We start from the raw sequence: 24,867 nt of genomic DNA on the forward strand, positions 1-24,867 counted from the left end.
TTTTTTTCTTGTGTGTGGTATCATTGTTGACGCGAGGTTGTTTTTTGAACATGTCAATGCGGACACGATTTCCCCTGATGAGTTATGACTTCAGACGCGATGCGTGTGTGGAGGTGTGGAGTCCGCGTGATATGTGCATATGATAGGCTTCTCATGTGTTTGGAGATCCGCGCTCTTTTTCTTTTCTTTTTTTCCTCTTTCTTTCTTTCTTTCTTTCTTTCTTTCTTTCTTTCTTTCTTTTTACGTAATTTCCCTGTTTCTTTCTGTCCTGTTTCTTTCTAGCCTCTGTTATTGCGTTTTATGTCTGTCACTTTATCTACTTGTTTTGTAATGACTTGATACTTTCAATATAAAAAAAAAAAGATCCGCGCTCTGAGACAAGCGCAAGTTGGCTCCCAATCCTGTCTCTTCATAGCTGCAATCCATTTGGCCCTCTTGTCTGGGTCAGTAGGAAACCGGTAAAAGGAGAGTCCTGCACGCTGTCCCTGTCTGTTGTGGCAGCCCACAGCACAACAAGCAAACACCATGGTTATTTATAGAGTGCTTACTGACAAATTAATCTATTCTAGGTGTCTGTAACATGTTTTTTTTCAAGCTGGTTCTCCCTCTCTGTCTGCAGCGTTAGTATGTAGCTTGCCGTCCAAAATAGCGGACACCGGGGCGTCACGTGACCCTGTGACGTCAGGTGAAATACCTCAATAGGAGATCCCAAGGCTGAGCCATGACAATTTGTCCTAATTGATCCCAATAATTGATGCAGCCACCATGTTGGTTTTCATCAAAAGGATTAAAAGTTATTCACAGCTACATATTTTGTCCAAACTCCACCAAATTTAGGACCGATCTTCGGACCAAACCTCACAAAAGGTATTTGCTGGCTTAGGTATTAATTTCCAAAAGCGTTCGTCCATCACAGCCAATCAAAATCGGCAGTGAAGATCCCAAACAGGACGTGAGGTCGTATCTCAGCAACGTTCTGATGTATAGACACCAAACTTTGTACAAAGACTCGTGACTCCATTTTCAGAAAGCCAGATCATCAGCAAATTTGGCATTGATGACTGTTAGACATGAAAATGATCTCATGAAAATGATCAGGTTTTTGCATTTTCAAAACAAATTGTCCATTACAGCCTATTGAATTCTCCAAACAGGAAGTGAGTTCATATCTTGGCCAGCCTTTGTTCAAATGACATGAAACTTGCTGTGTGTCCATACAGCTATGCCCTTGACAAAACTGCAATGGCAACCATGCCTTGCTGGTCTGCTTGGCCTCCTCATTGCTGCCTGCAGCTATACATCTTCTGATGATGATCTTTGGACCAAGCCTCACAAAATTTATCAGTTGGATTTTTGAAACTGTTCATCTGTCACCACCAATCAAAATGAGGGCCTATCTCAGCAATGCTATGATGTACTGACACCAAACTTGGTGTATGGACTTGGGATCACTTCCTGGGTGGCACGGTGGTGTAGTGGTTAGCACGGTCGCCTCACAGCAAGAAGGTTCTGGGTTCGAACCCAGTGGCCGGCAAGGGCCTTTCTGAGTGGAGTCTGCATGTTCTCCCTGTGTCTGCATGGGTTTCCTCTGGGTGCTCCGGTTTCCCCCACAATCCAAAGACATGCAGTTACTATAGGTTGACGTGGGGCAGCCTTGGGCTGAGGTGCCCTTGAGCAAGGTACCTGACCCCTGACTTCTTCCCGGGCACTCTGGTGTGGCTGCCCACTGCTCTGAGTGTGTGCGTGTGTTCACTGCTTTAGATGGGTTAAATGCAGAGGATGAATTTCACTGTGCTTGAAGTGTGCATGTGACGAATAAAGGTTTCTTCTCCTTCTGAGGATTGTGCCATTTGACTATTGAGGGGGTGCTGCAATAAGCAAAAATCCATTTTTCCTAATATCTTTTAATGTGTTAACCTTATAAAAGTGGTAGTTATATCTAGTAATATCTTAAGAGCCCCAAGGATGGGACTTGACAACTTGTCATGTCGACCAAACTTTTGTGACACTCATACTGAATTTAATCAAAAACCTTAAAAAGTTTTCAGCATCCACATACTATGTTGAATCTTCACCAAATTTGGTGCAGATGATTTTCAGACAAAGCTTCACAAAAGGTACTGGACAGTTTTTTTTTTTTTGATTTTTAAAACTATTCATCCATTCCAGTTTATCGAAATTGGTGGTGATGCCACCAAACAGGAAGTGAGCTCATCTTGGCTCAACTGATATGAAATTGGCTGTGATTGCATACAGTTATGCCCTTGACAAAATACAGCCATGACAAAATGACATGAAGATTCCATGGTAACTCTGCCCTGCTGGGCTGATGGGTCCCCTCATTGCTGCTTGCAGCTATATTTAACCCTCTGGGGTTGAGAGCTTCACTGGCGAAGCTCGGCAGGTTTAGAATGAGTAGATCATGTATTTAGATAATTATCTTTGCGAGTTTTTCATCATACAAGCATGATAAACATATTGACAGAAACTTTACACTTTACACTATGTGCCTTTATAGTGTACACATAGTGTAAACTTTATACTTTACACTATGTGCCTTTATAGTGTACACATAGTGTAAACTTTATACTTTACACTATGTGCCCACTGCCAAACAATATTGCATTTTTTAAATTACCTCAATTAGATGAAACATAAAACTTGTCACCTTACTCAGTCACACCGGAGTCAGAGGGCTGAGCGCACAATTACGCATTCATAAAAGACTATTCACATGGTAACGGCATGGAAATCACTTCCACTCTTTTGGTTTCGATTGGTTTCTCTTCCGCAGTGGGAATGCCCACCGTAAACAGGATAAAATCTGCCAGGCATAGTTTAGGTTATTTGGAAGTAAAACTTGTTGCGAGATGATATGCGGATTTATGCACTTCGGATGATTCAGGACAACAATTCAATTCATGATTCATTTCATGATTCAAGACAGTGATTCAATTTCAGGACAGCAAATCAATTCATGATTCAATTCATGATTCAGGACAGCGATTCAGTTCAATCTTGAGAATTGCGATGTGGTGCCTTTTTTTTTTTTTAACTTCGATTTGATCCAGCCAAAGATCAACTCGAGTAAGTGTAAATATTTCTTCCATTTATGTTGATATGTGTGCGCTGAGGAAAAATGACTGAACAATTTTTCCAGAGTTAAAAGTATTTTCCTCAAAAATAGTTAATTTTGCTCTATTTTGAGTTTTGAGAGTAAAATTTGGAGTGGGAACAAAATTACAGAGTAATTGTGTAACAGAGTTGGTTGTGGCTCTGAACTGAGTAAAATAGTACAAGAGTTAATTTCAAGACACACTGACTAGAGTCAAATAGCAAAATAAAGTCAAATACCAGATAAATGAAGCTGTTGTAAAAAGCAGTTTTAGAACTGTGTTGGAATGTGTTAAAAAAACACGACCTTACCCATTATGACTTGACCTGATGGGATTAAGAGTTGGCAGTGGGAGGGGTTTTCACTCTTCTCATTGAATGGAATGGAAATTTTTCCCACTTCTCATTGAATACCCCTCCCACTGCCAACCCTTTATCCCAAAACAATAGGACATAAATTTTTTGATGGCCAGTTAATTGTCCAAATCAATGGAGCAGATTTAAGTTTTTGTGCTTGATATATTCCTAAGGCTGAACAGAATCACCTCAAGTGACCAAAACGGTTCGTCACAATGGGTAAGGCCATGTTTTGTTTTGTTTTTTCCACACTTTCCAACACAGTTCTAAAACTGCTTTTTACATCTTAACTTACCTGTTATTTTTTTAAAAAGTACAATCATGTATACACACTACACAGACATTATTGGAGCTGAACTTGTGCTGAATACAAAAAAAGTCATTTGACTTTGAAAATACTGCTTAGATTTGTTGAAATTGACAACAAAATCAGAGCATACTAAAATCATTAGAATGCCAGAAAATACCAGGAAAAAACCTCCAGAGGGTTAAGGAAAGTACCCTCACTTATATCTGATTCGCTCCGAACTCGGCTCCATAAGCCTATGAAAGCTCATCATTGAAAACCGAATTGTGACTTCATTGCTCAGACACTCAGTAAACCTGTGCACCCTCAAGAACTCAAGGTCTTGCCTTAGTTTGGCACAGTTTCCCTCTAATGGACAGTTGGAGAAGCTCCTCGAGGTTTAAATCGACAACAGCAGCCAACACGTGTCAACTGTCTTCGTTATTATTGGTACATATACAGTGATAATTGTAGACGCAATGCTGCACTGAAGCTGCCAGCCATCTGTATAGAACTCTATTGCTTTTGTATCTACCTTAGCTGTAAAATGCATGCCTCTTAGCGCTTTTCTTTCCCTCTCCCCTGCATAAGTGGCTCTTGAATGCTGTGCAGTAAGTCAAAGTCAGTGAACTCCCTCCATGTCACTCAAGATGGCACAGCATTGAGCTCCCTTCATGTTAAACAAAGCCTCTAACCTCTGAAAAGCCACTTACTAATCGATCTGGCCATGGCCTAAATCAGATCGATACAGAACTGGAGAAGACAGAGGGGTCCAAAAGCCCACTGCCATATGGGCTGAAAGGCTGAAAGAGGATGAACAGGGAGAGAAATACTGAAAGGGTCCGAACTCGGCTTTAGGTTTTTTCGCATCGCCATTGCTTTCACTACCATTACTAATTCCATGAAGAAAAGACTTACTTTTCTCCTGAATACAATCTTACCAACGTTACCTCCTTCTAAAAACATTCTAAAGCATTCCATACAAACTGAGAAACCATCCAAGTGCATCAGTTTATTATTCACATCAGCCACGAGGGAAAGAGGGGCTCAGAAAGATCCTCACTGTCCCAGCAAGGTTCCAATTTCAATCTCAATATGATGTCTGAAAAGACATGATTCCTAAGGCCAGCTTTCTGCGTTCGTTACGAGATAATAACCGATATCAAAACGTACCACAGCGCGAATTAATTATTTATATTCCCCAGGACATCAGCCGAGGTGATTGTGATCCTCCACCCATACTGAGGTTTCTACCCGGCACAGCTTCCATTTCTCTCGATGGAACCACAGACTGAATGACTTACAGGAAAAGCCTCATATTGCAGCCCTCATTGAATTTTTGCTCAGTAGAATCTTGTCCTCCTACATCTTGTTACTTATTTCATCTAATAATTCTAGTGGAATTGCCCGTAAACAGATCTCGACATGAGACCAAAGTGATGTAGGGAATTTGATGTCACAGTACACTCATGCCTTTATCCTTAAATCAGCGACCAAACATGCACACAATATCGCCAATCTGATGAGGGATATTCTACTCAGATACCTGGACAAATGAATGAATGATTAAATTCTTCTGTTTGGCAGCACATTAAAAAAAATTAAAAAATAAATAATTATTGGAGATTGAAAGAATTTCAAGGCAGGGTACACACCAACATGCTCCAAGGTCTTTAAGTATCAAGATAATTTGGAAAATTATATATACATAATTACACAACAAATAAATAATACCATGTAATCATTCACGTGATTACAGTTAATGATCCAGCCTGTGTATAAGATTATCTAATGTCGCACATTTAGTGCCTTGCGAAAATATTTGTTTCGACTATGTTATATACTACACACACACAAAACGCAGTTTAGATACAACCTTGCAGTGGTCAAGAAGAATTTGCAGCAGTTTTCCGAACAGGGCAATTTGAAAACTCACCCATATACTCCATATCAGCCTTGATAGTCCAACATTTCGCTTACATCCCTCAGACCAGACGAAAGCCAGTACTGTAACTGGGTAACTAACAGAGCCACTGTGTTTTTCTGTGCTGTTCTCTCATTCACCCTACGCTGGAATGCAGAAAAGCCGGCCGGCATGCCGGATCAGTAAAACTTTGCCAGACGACTGAAACAAGCTGAACAAAAGCAGCGTTAATGCGCGAAAGGGCAAAACGCAGCACTTTGTTCAATATGAGCATGCAACCTGCACCTCAGTAAAGCTGGGCTCCAGGAATCAACCTAGACAGATAAAAACACAAAGCCCAGCCTGAAATAGTTACCAACTGCACAACACAGTAGGTTCAGATGCTATTACAACCCCGATTCCAAAAAAGTTGGGACAAAATACAAATTGTAAATAAAAATGGAATGCAATAATTTACAAATCTCAAAAACTGATATTGTATTCAAAATAGAACATAGACAACATATCAAATGTCGAAAGTGAGACATTTTGAAATTTCATGCCAAATATTGGCTCATTTGAAATTTCATGACAGCAACACATCTCAAAAAAGTTGGGACAGGGGCAATAAGAGGCTGGAAAAGTTAAAGGTACAAAAAAGGAACAGCTGGAGGACCAAATTGCAACTCATTAGGTCAATTGGCAATAGGTCATTAACATGACTGGGTTATAAAAAGAGCATCTTGGAGTGGCAGCGGCTCTCAGAAGTAAAGCTGGGAAGAGGATCACCAATCCCCCTAATTCTGCGCCGACAAATAGTGGAGCAATATCAGAAAGGAGTTCGACAGTGTAAAATTGCAAAGAGTTTGAACATATCATCATCTACAGTGCATAATATCATCAAAAGATTCAGAGAATCTGGAAGAATCTCTGTGCGTAAGGGTCAAGGCCGGAAAACCATACTGGGTGCCCGTGATCTTCGCGCCCTTAGATGGCACTGCATCACATACAGGCATGCTTCTGTATTGGAAATCACAAAATGGGCTCAGGAATATTTCCAGAGAACATTATCTGTGAACACAATTCACCGTGCCATCTGCCGTTGCCAGCTAAAACTCTATAGTTCAAAGAAGAAGCCGTATCTAAACATGATCCAGAAGCGCAGACGTCTTCTCTGGGTCAAGGCTCATTTAGATTTGGACTGTGGCAAAGTGGAAAACTGTTCTGTGGTCAGACGAATCAAAATTTGAAGTTCTTTATGGAAATCAGGGACGCCGTGTCATTCGGACTAGAGAGGAGAAGGATGACCCAAGTTGTTATCAGTGCTCAGTTCAGAAGCCTGCATCTCTGATGGTATGGGGTTGCATTAGTGCATGTGGCATGGGCAGCTTACACATCTGGAAAGACACCATCAATGCTGAAAGGTATATCCAGGTTCGAGAGCAACATATGCTCCCATCCAGACGACGTCTCTTTCAGGGAAGACCTTGCATTTTCCAACATGACAATGCCAAACCACATACTGCATCAATTACAGCATCATGGCTGCGTAGAAGAAGGGTCTGGGTACTGAACTGGCCAGCCTGCAGTCCAGATCTTTCACCCATAGAAAACATTTGGCGCATCATAAAACGGAAGATACGACAAAAAAGACCGAAGACAGCTGAGCAACTAGAATCCTACATTAGACAAGAATGGGTTAACATTCCTATCCCTAAACTTGAGCAACTTGTCTCCTCAGTCCCCAGACGTTTACAGACTGTTGTAAAGAGAAAAGGGGATGTCTCACAGTGGGAAACATGGCCTTGTCCCAATTTTTTTGAGATGTGTTGTCATGAAATTTAAAATCACCTAATTTCTCTCTTTAAATGATACATTTTCTCAGTTTAAACATTTGATATGTCATCTATTGGCCCTTTTCCACTACCCTTTTTCAGCTCACTTCAGCTCGCTTCAGCCCGACACGGCTCGCGTTTCGACTACCAAAGAACAGCACGACTCAGCTCGCTTCAGCCCTGCTTAGCCCCTAAAACTCGCACCGTTTTGGCGTGGGGCTGAAGCGAGCCAAACCGAGCCGAGTGAGGCTGGGGGCGTGAGCAGACACTCCCCTGTGCACTGATTGGTGAGGAGGAGTGTCCTCACATGCCCACACACGCCCCGCGAGCACGCTGGGATCTGTAAACACTGCAAACCCGGAAGAAGAAGAATTACGAATTACGAGAATTTCTGAAGCCTTATGCGCCTCGCCTCATCTATACGCTCTTGCCAGTATCTGTTGGCGTTGTCGGTGACTACAAGCCACAGAACCAAGACCAGCAACACTAACGACTCCATGTCCTCCATGTTTATTGTTTACTATCCGGGTCGTGAGACTACCGCTTAAAAGCTCACTGATGTCACTGTTTGCGCTGCTTAACGACATCACGTGACGTCCACCCACTTTCGCTAACTCCACCCAATGTGTCCACCCACTTCCAGCCAGCACGGTTCAGCGCGGTTGTAGTCGAAATGCAACTCCAACAGCCCCACTCAGCTCGACTCAGCCCGGCACGGCTCAGCCCAACTCAGCCGCGTTTGTAGTGGAAAAGCGGCATATGTTCTATTCTGAATAAAATATGGAATTTTGAAACTTCCACATCATTGCATTCCGTTTTTATTTACAATTTGTACTTTGTCCCAACTTTTTTGGAATTGGGGTTGTATTCCGACTGAATGTCGGAAACCTGGGATAAATTTCAAATAAAAGCCAGAGATGCTGAGTTCAATGAGTTGAATGCTGATGTGATACGACAGTAATTAAGAAAGAAAAACAAAAAAAAAAACAAAAAGCTACACTAGCACATTGTAGCTTTTATAACCTTAATACAGCTCAGTAAATGGTTTTCATTAATTTCAAACAGTAATCTGTCCTCAGGATCGAACCCAGGACTCTGGAGCTGTGACGTGGTAGCACTACGTCACTGTGTCTCCCGACTGCTTTCCTTCCGTCTCTGGTTTAATTACACTGTGCTGATGAGACAATAACAAGCACAAACTGGGGAAATCGAATGGAGGCTTAATTGAATCAGCTGCATAAATCAAAAGGCCCAGCTGTATCGTGACCAAATAATGGACACTAAATACATGCTCACGGAACAGGATCGCTTCCAAAGTAAAATAATCAGACACTCAATACTTATGTGCCAAATGTTGAGTTGAGCTATATAATAAACAGAAGTATTTGCAACCACACACCTGCATTCCCCTGATCCATTGCCATGTGTTTGAATCAGACCTTTAAAACGTAAAAGAATAAATCGTGCACTGTCTGATCGGAAAATTCCACCGTGTGAAGTTTTTCCTCCTTTTATCAAGAGGCTCACCATATTACTTGTATGAATAGCCACAAAAAAATCCATTCCTTTCTCTCAGACTCATTGTTAAGCAGCACATACATTAACATCTAAATAACCCTCTCCCTCTGTTCTGACCCGAAAAGGTCAGGAGAAATGAATGGCGCTCTCACATGCAGGAGTTTGAGGCTTTTTTTTTTTTTTTTGCAGCCGTTGCCTTCATCTACAATGCCCAGTGCCTTGTTTTGCACCCACGGGGTCAGTGGCCATAACGAGGCATGCACACTTGAAGAGTGAAAGAGGGAGGGTGACGGAGAGAGAGGGACAGAGACTGATATCACATCGAAGACAGACGACAATTTTCTTTTCAAATTCCGAAACCCACCCCTACTTGCAACTATCCAGCAGCCCACATGTTTGTGACTCCATCCAGTTTAGAGGGGAATGTTTAGCCAAGTTTACCCTGTTTACAACTTCAGTTCATAAGCTCATCTCATCTCATTATCTGTAGCCTCTTTATCCTGTTCTACAGGGTTGCAGGCAAGCTGGAGCCTATCCCAGCTGACTACGGGCGAAAGGCGGGGTACACCCTGGACAAGTCGCCAGGTCATCACAGGGCTGACACATAGACACTGACAACCATTCACACTCACATTCACACCTACGGTCAATTTAGAGTCACCAGTTAACCTAACCTGCGTGTCTTTGGACTGTGGGGGAAACCGGAGCACCCGGAGGAAACCCACGCGGACACAGGGAGAACATGCAAACTCCGCACAGAAAGGCCCTCGCCGGCCACGGGGCTCGAACCCGGACCTTCTTGCTGTGAGGCGACAGCGCTAACCACTACACCACCGTGCCGCCCAGTTCATAAGCTACTTTGAAAAAAAAAAAAAAGGATCTTGTTTTTAAAAACACTTGGTAATCCATAGTAGAGCTGGAAGGCTTTTAAAGTCCATTTCCTTGCTTTAAGGGTGACATCTTATACCCCTTTTCCACAAGTTGACACAGTTCCCTGAAATCTTGATGAAATACTTCTGATATGCTTTGATCAAAATACCAGATAAAGCGCCACATCATCCTTCTCACCCTGTCTAGACAGCCCTGTTCAAAATGCCAGGTTTGAGTGCCTGCTCCTTTAAATGATAATGAGCCACTGCAAATCAGAAGCCAACCAGGTGGCACTTTCCTCATGAATATTCATTCACAAAGGCAGCTCTCAAGCCAGGAGTGGAGATACTCAGATAAGGGGGTGGTATAATTCTAATTATTCTATCCAAATTCACTGGATATGAGCAATCGTGCGCTCTGATTGGCTACTCTACTACTAGGCCATCAGCTCATATACCGTGAGTAGAGAAAAACGAAACGGCGGAGGGTGTTGCTGAACCAAACAAGGATGAAATAAAAACTACTCGAAAACAAAACCCTAAAAATACAAAATAAGTTATTTTTTCGCGGTCTGGTTTCCATCAAATCGTGCGCTCTGATTGGCTCGCGAGCAGTCCAGAATCCTACAATACGGACCCGGTTACAGACCTCTGGCGACTTCCTCATTCACAACAACAAACAACATAGTAGCAATTTTTTGTCAACATTTATTTTCGCATATCTCAGTATAATAGCATTAATTTTACAGCATGGATAACGATAACGACAGTGTTCACAGCGAAAGCGAGTTTTACGACCCTGATGAAGACGAAATAAAAGAAAACATTTCAGGAGAAAGCCGAAAACCTGCAGCTGTTGCTAATGCTGAGCAAATCCAGCAGTTTATTGAGGAGCAAAGGGCAGAAAATACAACAAAAAAGACGACCTACAACCTCAATGTCTTTGGGAAGTGCTGTCGAAACCTAAATGAAGGTCGAAAGGTGGAAGACATACCTGGCGAAGAACTAAACATGTTGCTGTGCAACTTTTTCATGTCCGCTACAAAGAAAAATGGCGAGGTGTACGAGCCGTCCTCGCTCACGTCTTGTAGCAGGTTTGTATGGTTTCCCTTTCGGGCGCTCTCATTTTATGTTAGAATTTGGTAAAGAAAAAAAAAAATTATTTACTAGCTTAAGGTCGGTCCATATCGTGAAATACCGTGACTGAGGTCTTGAAAATACTGACCTTGGCCCAGAGCCCTCGGTCAGTATTTTCAAGACCTCGGTCACAGTATTTCATGATACGGACCTCCCAGCTGGTAAATTTTGTACACACACAAACACACACACATATATATATATATATTTTAGGGCTGTAACGATATGCGTATCGAAATCGAAATCGCGATACGCAGAGCTACGATCCGTATTGCAATACAAGAAGGCAGAATCGCGGTACACCCTTTCAAACTTCTCCTCAGCCCAAAAACAGAGGCGCTTCCAAACTCCAATTTATGAATACTTTACTTTTTATTTAAATTACATTTTAAACTTACTTAAATTACTTTTATTTTTTATATCTATTAGTAAGTCGTTTTTTTGCCGACCTGCGACAATCTTCTGCGAGTCACGCAACGTCCACACTCGCCACGGGCAGAGCATTCATTTCTTTTAAGCGGTCGCCATTCTGGTTGCGACGCGGGGAGCGAATCTGTAAACAAGCAGCTCATTGGCTGGCTAGGTGTGCCACAAGCCAATCACAATCACTTGACCGGAAAGGCATGCAGTGTTGCCAGATTGGGCAGGTTTAGGTGCTTTTTGGCTGGTTTTGAACATATTTTGGGGTGGAAAACGTTAGCAATATCTGGCAACACTGAAGGCATGTCTGCTTGGGTGGTAGCCTTCTGCGGCAGTTACATTTTGACACGCGAGCAATGTTTCACCATAAAAATTCCGTAATTTCCATCTGTTTTCCGCGATCACAGAAAATCATTGGCCCTATGAGAGTGAGACAGTGAGAGAGCCACCCCCCAAAAAAATCTTAACGGATTTACACGATTTGGAAAAATGACTTTTTCAGAACCGAAAAAACAGAGCTTCCGGCTCAACAGTATTATTTTGAGAAATAAAACAGTCTTTGGATATACATTTGTTCATTTTTGCATACATATTACTCATTCTCTGCAGTGGTCTGAATTATTTGTTATTAAATAGTTAATGTAAGTAAGTAAATGTTAATAAGTCAAATTTACTACTTTAAAAAAAACATTTAAAAAAAAATCGTGGGCATATCGAATCGTGAGTCAAAAATCGCGATACGAATCGAATCATGAGTTGGGTGTATCGTTACAGCCCTAATATATATATATATATATATATATATATATATATATATATATATATATATATATATATTTTTTTTTTTTTGCCGGTTTGTTTACATTGTAAGTGAAAATTATTTTGTTGGATGTTTTATATCAAGTTTTTATTTATTAAATTTGCAAAAAATAAAAATAAAAATCCTCTGTTTCTCAAAATCCAGTGAATGTGGATAAAAACGCTATGTGCCTTGTCAGCTATCAGCTCATGTACGACTTGATTTCGTAGAATAACAGTTAATGACACAAAACACGAAGATAAAAGCAGTTATTGGTAACGCATATTATGACCAGAACATCCACTGGACAATTCTCAAAAGTAAACAATGTCACTTTCACAACTAGACAATGTCAGTTTCCTCTGTATCTGCTGAACTGTCTGTTGTTCTGTATGGACAGATAAGCATCAGACATCAGACATTTCAGTAACTCTATAACTAATAGATTCACTAGTTATTTACAATTTGTAAGAGTTATATTCATAATTATGGCAGACATCTGAGACAAGCATGCAAATGTACAGATAGGCAAAGATAGACACACAAAGAAGTGACTAACTTGCTGAAATATTTTTGCAACAAATCTGAGTTATGGGACCCCAACAGAAAATCAGTCACCTTGTTAAACATTTTTTTTCATCAATCTTGAAACAAACATCTCATCTCATTAACTCTAGCCGCTTTATCCTGTTCTACAGGGTCGCAGGCAAGCTGGAGCCTATCCCAGCTGACTACGGGCGAAAGGCGGGGTACACCCTGGACAAGTCGCCAGGTCATCACAGGGCTGACACAGACACAGACAACCATTCACACTCACATTCACACCTACGGTCAATTTAGAGTCACCAGTTAACCTAACCTGCGTGTCTTTGGACTGTGGGGGAAACCGGAGCACCCGGAGGAAACCCACGCGGACACGGGGAGAACATGCAAACTCCACACAGAAAGGCCCTCTCCGGCCCCGGGGCTCGAACCTGGACCTTCTTGCTGTGAGGCGACAGCGCTAACCACTACACCACCGTGCCGCCCTGTTTAATTCATATCCAGAAAAATATATATTCCAATATAATATACTCAGCATAAACATTTTAAATAGATTCTATATTTTTGGTCCATCCATGACATATTACTAAAGTAGCCTATTTACTGTTGTTGATGTGGGTCACTTGCTGTTAGCCAATTCACTTTCTCGTACCAGGAGAGCTGAAAGGAATGAGTATTATTCCCTACCTTTTTCACCAAGTCAATTTGAGGCGTTGGTCTACCCTGCTCTTTAATTTAAATTTTTTCCTCGAAAGGAAGACTGGCAAATGGCTTCGCCAGAATTAAATCAGCAATGCTTGGCATCCGTGCGCAGCTTTCTTGCTAGCTGACTAGCCCCCTCAAGTTCAAGTTCAGTCACTCAAATAAACGAAATTTCTGGAACTAAGATAGCAAACTTGACAACACTATATTTACACTTTATTTACAATGAAAATATATACAAACTAAAAAAGCTGGTAGAAACCGTATGTAATGAATGAAATCGAAATGTAAGCTGATCTCTTACAATACACCACACCACTTGCGAATCTGCATGGGACTGAACTGAAATTCACCGCTGCCTGTCTATATTTGAAACGAGCTGTCAATCAAAGAAAATATCCGGCCGCTTTCACCAATCACCAGTCTCCTCGCGGAAACTGCCATGTCCCTCCCATGTGAGGCTGGGAGTCCGTGGGCAGGCGTTTTCGCAGTATTTGTCCAATAATCGTCTTGCATTTTGAGATTGAAAAGCGCAGAGCTCCCAAATGCCATTGAAGTCTACTGAAGCTGGGCTGCATCGCGCTGTCACGAGGGGGAAAAACTCACGCACACATTAAAGTTATAAGGGAATGATTTCGCACTGTAGTGGGTTGAGCACATATATTTCTATGATTCTGGATCTGAAATAGCAATGTTATAAGGTCGGCTATAACATAAGCCTAGCGCAATTCATCCTACACGATGTTCGTCATTTTTAGAGGAGGCTGAGCCTCCCTCGTTGTCTTAGAGCAATCGCCCGTGGTAGCGAACTAATTATCACACAAACGCACCGTTCATAGACTTTATTTACGAAAATAAATAAACCTGTGCTGCGTCTCTGCACAAGTATGGCAGAATATAATCGCACTCGTCATTTAATCTGACATGAAAATCACACATTATTGCACAGAATTCTTATTAGCATTATCTTGTACAGTGTGAAATGTAATAATCACACAGTGCAAATCCAGCTTTACTCATATCAGTCATGAGAACAAGTTTCAGACCGAACTTTAATAACCTAATGAAGGCAACCCCAATTCAAAAAAAATTGGGATGCTGTGTATGCTGTGTAAAACATAAATAAAAACAGAATGTGATAATCTGCAAATCATAGAAACCCTATATTGCATTGAAAATAGTACAAAGACAACGTATCAAATGTTGAAACTGAGAAATTTTATTGTTTCTTGAAAAATATATCATTTTGAATTTGATGTCACCAGCACGTTTCAAAAAAGTTGGGACGGGGCATGTTTGTAAACATTTGGAAACTGAGGAGACCAATTGCTGTAGTTTTGAAAGAGAAATACAGTCCCATTTTTGTCTGAGATATAATTTCAGTTGTTCAACAGTTTGGTGTCTCCTTTGTCATATTTTGCGCTTCATAATGCATCAAATGTTTTTAATGGGAGACAGGTCTGGACTGCAGGCAGGCCAGTTTAGCACCTGGACTCTGTCACTACGGAGCCATGCAGTTTTAATATGTGCAGAAAGTAGTTTGGCATTGTCTTGCTGAAAGAAGGAAAGCCTTCCCTGAAAAAGATTTTGTCTAGATGACAGCACATTGCTCTGAAACGTGTATATATCATTCAGCATTAATGATGCCTTCCCAGATGTACAAGCTACCCATGTCATGTGCACTAATGCACCCTCATACCATCACAGATGCTGGCTTTTGAACTGTGCACTGATAACAAGCCGGATGGTCCCTCTCCTCTTTAGCCTGGTGGACGTGGTGTCCATGATTTCTAAAAATAATTTTTACTTTTGATTCGTCAGACCTCAGGACAATTTTCCACTTTACCTCAGTTGATTGTAAAAGAGCTCAGGCCCAGAGAAGGTGGCGGTGTTTTAGGATATTGTTTATATCTGGTTTTAACTTGCATTTGTGGATGCAGTAATGAACTGTTCTCACAGACGATGGTTTTCTGAAGTGTTCCTGAGCCCATACAGTGATTTCCACTACAGACACGTGTCTGCTTTTAATGCAGTGTCTCCTGAGGGCCTGAAGATCACAGGCATCCAATGTCAGTTTTCAGCCTTGTCTCTTGCATACAGAGATTTCTCCAGATTCTCTGAATCTTTTAATGATATTATGTACTGTAGATGCTGTGATCCACGAATTCTTTAATCATTTAATTTTGAGGAATGTTATTCATAAATTGTTGCACTGTCTTTCACAGAGCAGTGAACCCCTCCCCATCTTTACTTCTGAGAGACTCAGCCTCTCTGGAATGCTCTTTTTATATCCAACCATGTTACTGACCTGTTGCCAATTAACCAAATTTTTTTTTTTTTCAGCATTACACAACCTTTTCTGTCTTTTGTTGCCCCGTCCCAACTTTTTTGAAATGTGTTGCTGACATCAAATTCAAAATGAGCATATATTTTTCAAAAAACAATCAAATTTCTCAGTTTCAATATTTGATTTATTGTCTTTGTACTATGAAATACAGGGTTTCCATGATTTGCAAATCTTCACGTTCTGTTTTTATTTGTTTTACACAGTGTCCCAACTTTTTTGGAACTGGAGTTGTACAAATACCGTAAACTGATCTGGACCATTGCTATAATTCAACAGTTAGGCCAAAAGAAATGAAGCAAAACCAAAAGTTTGTAACTAAAATCTACAATTCAATATGCTAGCCAAATATACCTGAATAGATTCCCAAGACATTGCACATTTCTTAAGTGTCTCACCCAATATGGATGCTCCCTCTGCTGGATACTCTTGGAATTGTCCTTCAGAGGGCACACTGACTGTTCTCCTCAGGCTGCGGCCTTTGGACGATGAAACTGTGGGGCTTTCATGCACCTCTGCAGGCATCTGGGAAAAGTTCAGAGGTCTTTTAAAAAGAGGTCACGAGGGGTGTGCACTTTTACAGGCACAGCAGAAAAGGTCAGTCCAATATCACCTCAAGGTGATGCTGCATATCACCACAGATTAAAGTTAAAAAAAAAAAAATCATAGCACGGCAGATTTGTTCTCTTGTTGTCTCAGCAGAATCATAACCATATTCTTTTCCATCGATTTTCCTGACATAACACTACATAAACAATTTTTTTTACTGTAACATTCTTTAAAAATATGAATATTAACACTAAGAAGTAGCGGTCTTATGCGACTTAACCCGACTTCCGACTGGGAAGTTAAATCAGAACAGCACACAAAGCATTGCCTTAAAGGAGATGACCCCAATAAACTGCTTCCTGAGAAAGAGCACCACCTCACCTTTTAAAAGAGAAACATACAATAAAGCCTCAGTGTCCCAGTATCCCCTTCCTCACCATCTCCCTTATCCTCTAAGTGGGAGAAGAAAGGAGCTACAAACAAAGGAGTGCAAAAAAAAAGCTCTCACCTCTTCCTCACGGTTGAGCAGGATGAGCTGGTTGTCGGTCAGGATGCAGTACTTCTTCTCCCAGACGCTGGGCTTGGAGAAGGGTGACTGGCCACAGGAAAAGTGGTGGCTTGGTGGCCCCTTCACATCTGCACACAAGGATGCACAAAATGAGTGAGACTCCTTGGTAAGCAGAAATACACCATGATGCATTGTGGGAAACCAAATACACTACTGGAAAACAATGCTCTTTGCAACAGAGCTTAAGTTTATGAAAAACAAGAGTCATCAGAAGATGACATATGCCCCCCAGCCCCCACTCCAAATTTTCCGAAGTTGAATTGGTTGCCATGGAAATACAGAAAAAAAGAAAAATCCCAGAAATCCCAAAATGTCAAAAGGCACAACTCCTCTAGGCACTTAATGTCACTGTCAGGTTTCATGAAAAAAATTCCTAATAATTTTTGAGTTATGCTCCGGAAACTAAAATGCTTACAGACGGACAGACAGATGGAGACAACGATAACTACAGTGCTGCTTGAAACTTTGTGAACCCTTTAGAAGTTTCTATATTTCTGCATAAATATGACCTAAAACAACATAAGATTTTCACACAAGTCCTAAAAGTAGATAAAGAGAACCCAGTTACACAAATGAGACAAAAATATTATACTTGGTCATTTATTTATTGAGGAAAATGATCCAATATTACATATCTGTGAGTGGCAAAAGTATGTGAACCTCTAGGATTAGCAGTTAATTTGAAGGTGAAATTAGAGTCAGGTGTTTTCAATCAATGGGATGACAATCAGGTGTGAGTGGGCACCCTGTTTTATTTAAAGAACAGGGATCACTCCAAGAGCAAGGTGTGTAATAGTAGGTGAGGTCACAAAAGACCCCAGGGTAACTTCTAAGCAACTGAAGGCCTCTCTCACATTGACTAATGTTAATGTTCATGAGTCCACCATCAGGAAAACACTGAACAACAATGGTGTGCTTGGCAGGGTTGCAAGGAGAAAGCCACTGCTCTCCAAAACGAACACTGCTGCTCGTCTGCAGTTTGCTAAAGATCACGTGGACAAGCCAGAAGGCTATTGGAAAAATGTTTTGTGGACGGATGAGATCAAAATAAAACTTTTTGGTTTAAATGAGAAGCGTTATGTTTGGAAAAAGGAAAACACTGCATTCCAGCATAAGAACCTTATCCCATCTGTGAAACATGGTGGTGGTAGTATCATGGTTCGGGCCTGTTTTGCTGCATCTGGGCCAGGATGGCTTGTCATCATTTATGGAACAATGAATTCTGAATTATACCAGCGAATTCTCAAGGAAAATGTCAGGACATCTGTCCATGAACTGAATCTCAAGAGAAGGTGGGTCATGCAGCAAGACAACGACCCTAAGCACACAAGTCGTTCTACCAAAGGATGGTTAAAGAAGAATAAAGTTAATGTTTTGGAATGGCCAAGTCAAAGTCCTGACCTTAATCCAATTGAAATGTTGTGGAAGGACCTGAAGTGAGCAGTTCATGTGAGGAAACCCACCAACATCCCAGAGTTGAAGTTGTTCTGTATGGAGGAATGGGCTAAAATTCCTCCAAGCCGGTGTGCAGGACTGATCAACAGTTACCGCAAACGTTTAGTTGCAGTTATTGCTGCACAAGGGGGTCACACCAGATACTGAAAGCAAAGGTTCACATACTTTTGCCACTCACAGATATGAGATATTGAATCATTTTTCTCAATAAATAAATGACCAACTATAATATTTTTGTCTCATTTGTTTAACTGGGTTCTCTTTATCTACTTTTAGGACTTGTGTGAAAATCTGATGATGTTTTAGGTCATATTTATGCAGAAATATAGAACATTCTAAAGGGTTCACAAACTTTCAAGCACCACTGCATATTCCATCCATCCATTATCTGTAGCCGCTTATCCTGCACCACTGTATATCCCACCAGATTTACAGGATTTAATTTGAAACAAAATGCACCTAATCTCGAAAACATGCAAAACTTTCATCATGGTAGGACAATTAAGTAGGGGTGTGTAATGATACATCATGACATTATGCATCTTGATGCAAAAAACAAACAAACAAACAAACAAACAAACAAACAAACAAACAAACAAACAAACACAAAAAACCCCACCATGCTTGATGTGCAAAATGTGGGACTGTATTATAGGATACAGGAGTATTTTATTAATTATACATCATATGCAGTTGCACCGTTTGAACATTAGAGGCCTCCAAACCACACAACATCTCATCTCATTATCTGTAGCCGCTTATCCTGTTCTACAGGGTCGAGGCAAGCTGGAGCCCATCCCAGCTGACTATGGGCGAGAGGCGGGGTACACCCTGGACAAGTCGCCAGGTCATCACAGGGCTGACACATAGACACAGACAACCATTCACACTCACATTCACACCTACGGTCAATTTAGAGTCACCAGTTAACCTAACCTGCATGTCTTTGGACTGTGGGGGAAACCGGAGCACCCGGAGGAAACCCACGCGGACACGGGGAGAACATGCAAACTCCGCACAGAAAGGCCCTCGCTGGCAGCTGGGCTCGAACTCAGGACCTTCTTGTTGTGAGGTGACCGAGCACATTTTAGTTTTAAAACAGTGATTTTTAACTGTTTTAAAACCAAAATGTGCTCTCTGTTAATGTGACGATATCATAAAAAGGAAAATCACATGTTGCTTGAAGATATGAAGTTTATCTTCTTGTGTCGAAAATATTTTCACTTGTGATATATCTTCTAGGGCTGTCAATCGATTAAAATATTTAATCGCAAATTAATCACACATTTTAAAAAATCTGTTTTAAATGTACCTTCAAGGGATACTTTTCAACTTTTTGGGGAGTGGGAGTGGACAAATATGCTTGCTTTATGCAAATGTATGTGGCCAGATCAGGAAGGATAAGGCTGGACACGGCAAAAATTATTTTTGTGGGTATTTTATTCCCCCACTGCGTTTAAAAAATAAATCAGCATTAGAGCAATTCCAGCGTTATGGACGTGACACTTGAACTCAAAATGGCAACAAATGACCCAGTGCATGTTTTATTGTCTCCCAGTATTTAAACAGGTGTTGCATATTTTAAGGCTGTACCATACTGGAGAAGTGATAGAACAAGAACAATTCCCATAGTGCATCTCGGACATGCCAGAAAATGCCAATAAACGATGCGTTATGGATGTGACAGAAAAAGTATCACTTTTCTTGGGTGACTGTACATTTTTATCAAACTCTGTGAAATTGTAAACCTAATGTCGAAATGGAGATATCCATTTGATAGAGGGGTCCAAGGTGAATATTAAAAAAATCTTTGTTTAAAATGTTTTGTATTTCATGCAGAGTTTCGGAAGGAAAAGTCAGCGTTATGGATGTGACGAAATTCCGTTATGGATGTGACGCGTCTGAAATAGACATGGCATATGTTTAGAAAATCAGCAATTTAACCACCATAACCCTTTGAAAAACTCTCTAAATATCAGCTAAAACTATCAAAGTTCTTAAATAATATTTAGGATGGCTATTGTTTTGCTGTTTTGTGGATTTTAGCATACATTTCTGTGGCTTGTGGCAATAATATAGAATTGTACATGATCAAAGTTGATTTTAGCTTGGGTTTTACATTATAAGAAAGAAAGACTGACAGTGACGTATTAGGTTGGTTACAAACTGGTTCAACTTATTCACATCTGTAAAATACAGGCCTAGGTGATATCTCTGGGAGTGGTTTTGATGTATTACATGTTGCTTTATTTTTGCATGGTGAGGTTGACATTTACATGGAATTGCCCATTAACGTTATAATTTGGAGGGTTTCGCAGAATTCAGTGTGAACAAAACAGTATCGTATTTTCCTCTTGTTCTATACTTAACTTCCAGCTTCAAGCTATGCAATAAAATAAACTAAAGAAACTAGGTGATGTGGACTCTGGACAACAGTAGTGGCTATCTTTAAATAAATAAAATAAAAACATTTGTTAAGGCACACAGCTCATCAAGATGTTTTCCAGTAAAATGCAATAACTTACTGGTAAATAGACAGTACATTCATGAGCAAAAACTGCATTTATAAACACTTTTACATCACTCATAAATTTCTCAGAATAAAACAAACTCTCTCTCTCTCTCTCTCTCTCTCTATCACACACACACACACGGACCTTAACACATCTTTTCTCCCTTCTGAAGCATCAAAAACATATAAAAATACACACGTTTTATGTAAACAGTCAGAGTGCAACAATATAAGTTGATTCTGTATACCGTATAAGTGCACTTTATCACAACTTACGCTGACCAGCTACTCGCTATATCGCTCGCTCGCACTACGTCACTTCCTGATTTCCCAAACTACAGGAGAGGGGGCTCAGAATGTGCATGCGTTAACTGCGCGTCAAAATAAATAAATAAATAAATAAATAAGTAGTGGTGTTCAAAGGAATTTGCGTTAACGTGTTATTATCATGTTAACTTTGACAGCCCTAATATATTCACCATCTCATCTCATTATCTCTAGCCGCTTTATCCTGTTCTACAGGGTCGCAGGCAAGCTGGAGCCTATCCCAGCTGACTACGGGCGAAAGGCGGGGTACACCCTGGACAAGTCGCCAGGTCATCACAGGGCTGACACATAGACACAGACAACCATTCACACTCACATTCACACCTACGGTCAATTTAGAGTCACCAGTTAACCTAACCTGCATGTCTTTGGACTGTGGGGGAAACCGGAGCACCCGGAGGAAACCCACGCGGACAACATGCAAACTCTGCACAGAAAGGCCCTCGCCGGCCACGGGGCTCGAACCCAGACCTTCTTGCTGTGAGGCGACAGCGCCAACCACTACACCACCGTGCCGCCCTAATATATTCACCACTCAAAGATAAACTTTACATCTTTCTAACACCGTGTAATAGCCTCAATTTATCTATTTGTAAGCTATGGGGGAAGCCATGGCCTAATGGTTAGAGAAACAGCTTTGGGACCAAAAGGTCACCAGTTTGATTCTCTGGACCAGCAGGAATGGCTGAAGTGCCCTTGAGCAAGGCACCTAACCCCCAACTGCTCCTCAGGCTGCCCTGGGTATGTTGTACATTGCTCTGGATAACAGCATCTGCTTCATGCAATACAGTGAAGTCGTAGTGCTTTTTTTTTTTTTTTTACAATATTTAAACCACCCTGCGATGACCTGGCGACTTGTCCAGGGTGTACCCCGCCTTTCGCCCGTAGTCAGCTGGGATAGGCTCCAGCTTGCCTGCGACCCTGTAGAACAGGATAAAGCGGCTAGAGATAATGAGATGAGATGAGAGGAGATATTTAAACCTCTGCTCATAGCATTTTTAAAATGTATTTAATTTACATTATTATACTGAAATAAAAAGGGGTCATTTCAGGTCATAATTTTTCTACCAAAATTTCATTCAAAATACACTGAGAGCTGAACTGAATCGTATCACGAAGTATCGTAAAGTGAATCAAATCATACACTAAAATGAAGTCACACTGACTTCATCCGTGGGAGTGAGTGTATACAATATGATCTGTAGGGGGCTGTATTGGACAATTAACTAAAAATAAGCTTTTCTACTTAACACCAACAATCCCGGGAGCACAAAGGGAGGAAAGAGGCACAAACAGAAGATGATGTCAGACGCTCTCAGAAAATGCCCACCACAATCAGCTAGAAGGTCCGCGGCTAATGGTGCAAGAGCAAATAATATCCACTGACATTTAGTACATTTGAGTGCCTTATTTTATAAATTCAACAGCTCAGGAGGCTGAGCTCAGAGGTGAGCTGCCTGGTGTCACTCCTGATCATGAGAGTGGCCTATTAACAAGACAACCTAATCATGAATGGTGCAGATAAATTCATGGCAAAATCAAATAGCACAGTCCATCTCTTTGAGAGTAGGTGGGACTGTCATAGTCTCTAGCACGTTAGGTCCACTGGTCTTTTCCAGTTCCAAATATTCAGCCTATTGCAAAGCAAGGCTAAAGCTACTGAGTCACAGTGCCATTTAAACAGTCACTACATTTACATGCACTCATTCGGAAAAAGACTAAGGCCTCTGCATGCTCTTGCGACAAGGCTTTCGCAGACAGCTTTTCGCAGACAGTTGTAATTTATCGTTGAGCGGGGAGTAATAGGCGTGCGCGATGTTATTCACCGCTACAACGCAAGGGGGCGCGAAGTCGCGAAATCGCTAGGAGTAGTTGGTGGGTGTGGTTAGTGGAGTGTTTATCCTCCGGTTACTTATACTTCCTCGATCAACCGCTCTTCGTGCTGCTCCATCTTCGCTCGTGTTTTTAAAAATGCCGGTCGTGAAAACAAACCAAACTGGGAAAGTAGGGAAGTGGAAGTGCGTGTACAGCGGGTGTAGAGTGGACCAATCAGAGCCCTCTTGTCTGCGACGCTGTCTGCGACGCTGTCTGCGAGGCTTCTGCGGTGGTCACAATTTTTGGGAGGTGCGCGCAGAGCGTCTGCGGAGGTGGGGGGGCTACGCAGACGCTATCTGCGACGCCATCTGCGAGGACTGGGTTGTCAGCATAAATTGGCCTTAAAGCTGTCCGCATGGCTAATGGAAACAAATATTCCACTCATATTCCTGTTTACAACCCCAAATCAGAAAATGCTGGGACAGCATAAAAAAATGCAAATTGAAAAAAGAAAAAGAAAGCAGTGATTTCTAAATTTACTTTGACTTGTATTTCATTGGACAGTATGAACCCAAGATATTTCATGGTTTGTCTGGTCAACTTCATTTTATTTGTTAATATACATCCATTCCGGCGGCACGGTGGTGTAGTGGTTAGCGCTGTCGCCTCACGGCAAGAAGGTCCGGGTTCGAGCCCCGGGGCCGGCGAGGGCCTTTCTGTGTGGAGTTTGCATGTTCTCCCCGTATCCGCGTGGGTTTCCTCCGGGTGCTCCGGTTTCCCCCACAGTCCAAAGACATGCAGGTTAGGTTAACTGGTGACTCTAAATTGACCGTAGGTGTGAGTGTGAATGGTTGTCTGTGTGTCAGCCCTGTCAGGGCTCGAAATTAACTTTTTTTCTTTGTGTCCCCCAGTGGTCCCGAATTCTGTGTTGTATTGTCCCGAATGGAAGCAATAGCGTCCCCATTTTTTTCCTCTCTGAAATAACCAGTGGTTAATATTATCATATGAAGTCTCATCTCATCTCATTATCTCTAGCCGCTTTATCCTGCCCTACAGGGTCGCAGGCAAGCTGGAGCCCATCCCAGCTGACCACGGGTGAAAGGCGGGGTACACCCTGGACAAGTCGCCAGGTCATCACAGGGCTGACACATAGACACAGACAACCATTCACACTCACATTCACACCTACGCTCAATTTAGAGTCACCAGTTAACCTAACCTGCATGTCTTTGGACTGTGGGGGAAACCGGAGCACCTGGAGGAAACCCACGCGGACACGGGGAGAACATGCAAACTCCACACAGAAAGGCCCTCGCCGGCCCCGGGGCTCGAACCCAGGACCTTCTTGCTGTGAGGCGACAGCGCTAACCACTACACCACCGTGCCGCCCATCATATGAAGTTACTATTATATTTGTAACTATGCGATTTTGAACCCCTTATATCATTTTTACAATAAGTCACAAGACACAAGCGACACATGTCCTATACATCATCTACTTCAAAATTACAGTTATTGCATTTTCAGTTTATTAAACTTTGGCGATCTCACTGTATGAATAGATACCCGTTTATTTAAAGGGGCCAACTAGCTCATTCAGAAAATGTTTCAACTCCCTACATCTGCAGTACACTTTAGTTGAAAATAAGACCCCTTTTATGTTCATTTCATCTACTTATACCTTGAATATCTGTTGGTACTTATAAGGCCAACTTATAATTTTCACCATTACCGTTATCCATTTTTATGAACTTTCCGTTATCCATTTTTATGAACTTTCCGTTATCCATTTTTATGAACTTTCCGTTATCCAT

The 24,867-nt window shown here is 41.5% G+C and overlaps 1 protein-coding gene across 6 annotated transcripts in view; it reads right to left on the reverse strand.

Annotated features, from left to right (window-relative positions):
• rasal2 (RAS protein activator like 2) overlaps window positions 1-24,867 on the reverse strand; it is a 168,558-nt gene that overhangs the window by 70,327 nt on the left and 73,364 nt on the right. For 5 of the 6 annotated variants that reach the window (XM_060931035.1, XM_060931044.1, XM_060931017.1 and 2 more), the window contains 2 exons: window positions 16,885-17,012; window positions 16,226-16,352 (listed from right to left, as the gene is read on the reverse strand). In XM_060931035.1, coding sequence (XP_060787018.1) covers window positions 16,226-16,352; window positions 16,885-17,012 — 255 coding nt within the window. Of the gene's footprint in view, window positions 1-5,693; window positions 5,812-16,225; window positions 16,353-16,884; window positions 17,013-24,867 lie in introns of those variants that run through there. The other variant, XM_060931052.1, reaches the window with a different exon arrangement.

The sequence above is a fragment of the Neoarius graeffei genome, chromosome 1 (genome assembly GCF_027579695.1).
Source record: "Neoarius graeffei isolate fNeoGra1 chromosome 1, fNeoGra1.pri, whole genome shotgun sequence".
Classification (NCBI taxonomy): Eukaryota; Metazoa; Chordata; class Actinopteri; order Siluriformes; family Ariidae; genus Neoarius; species Neoarius graeffei.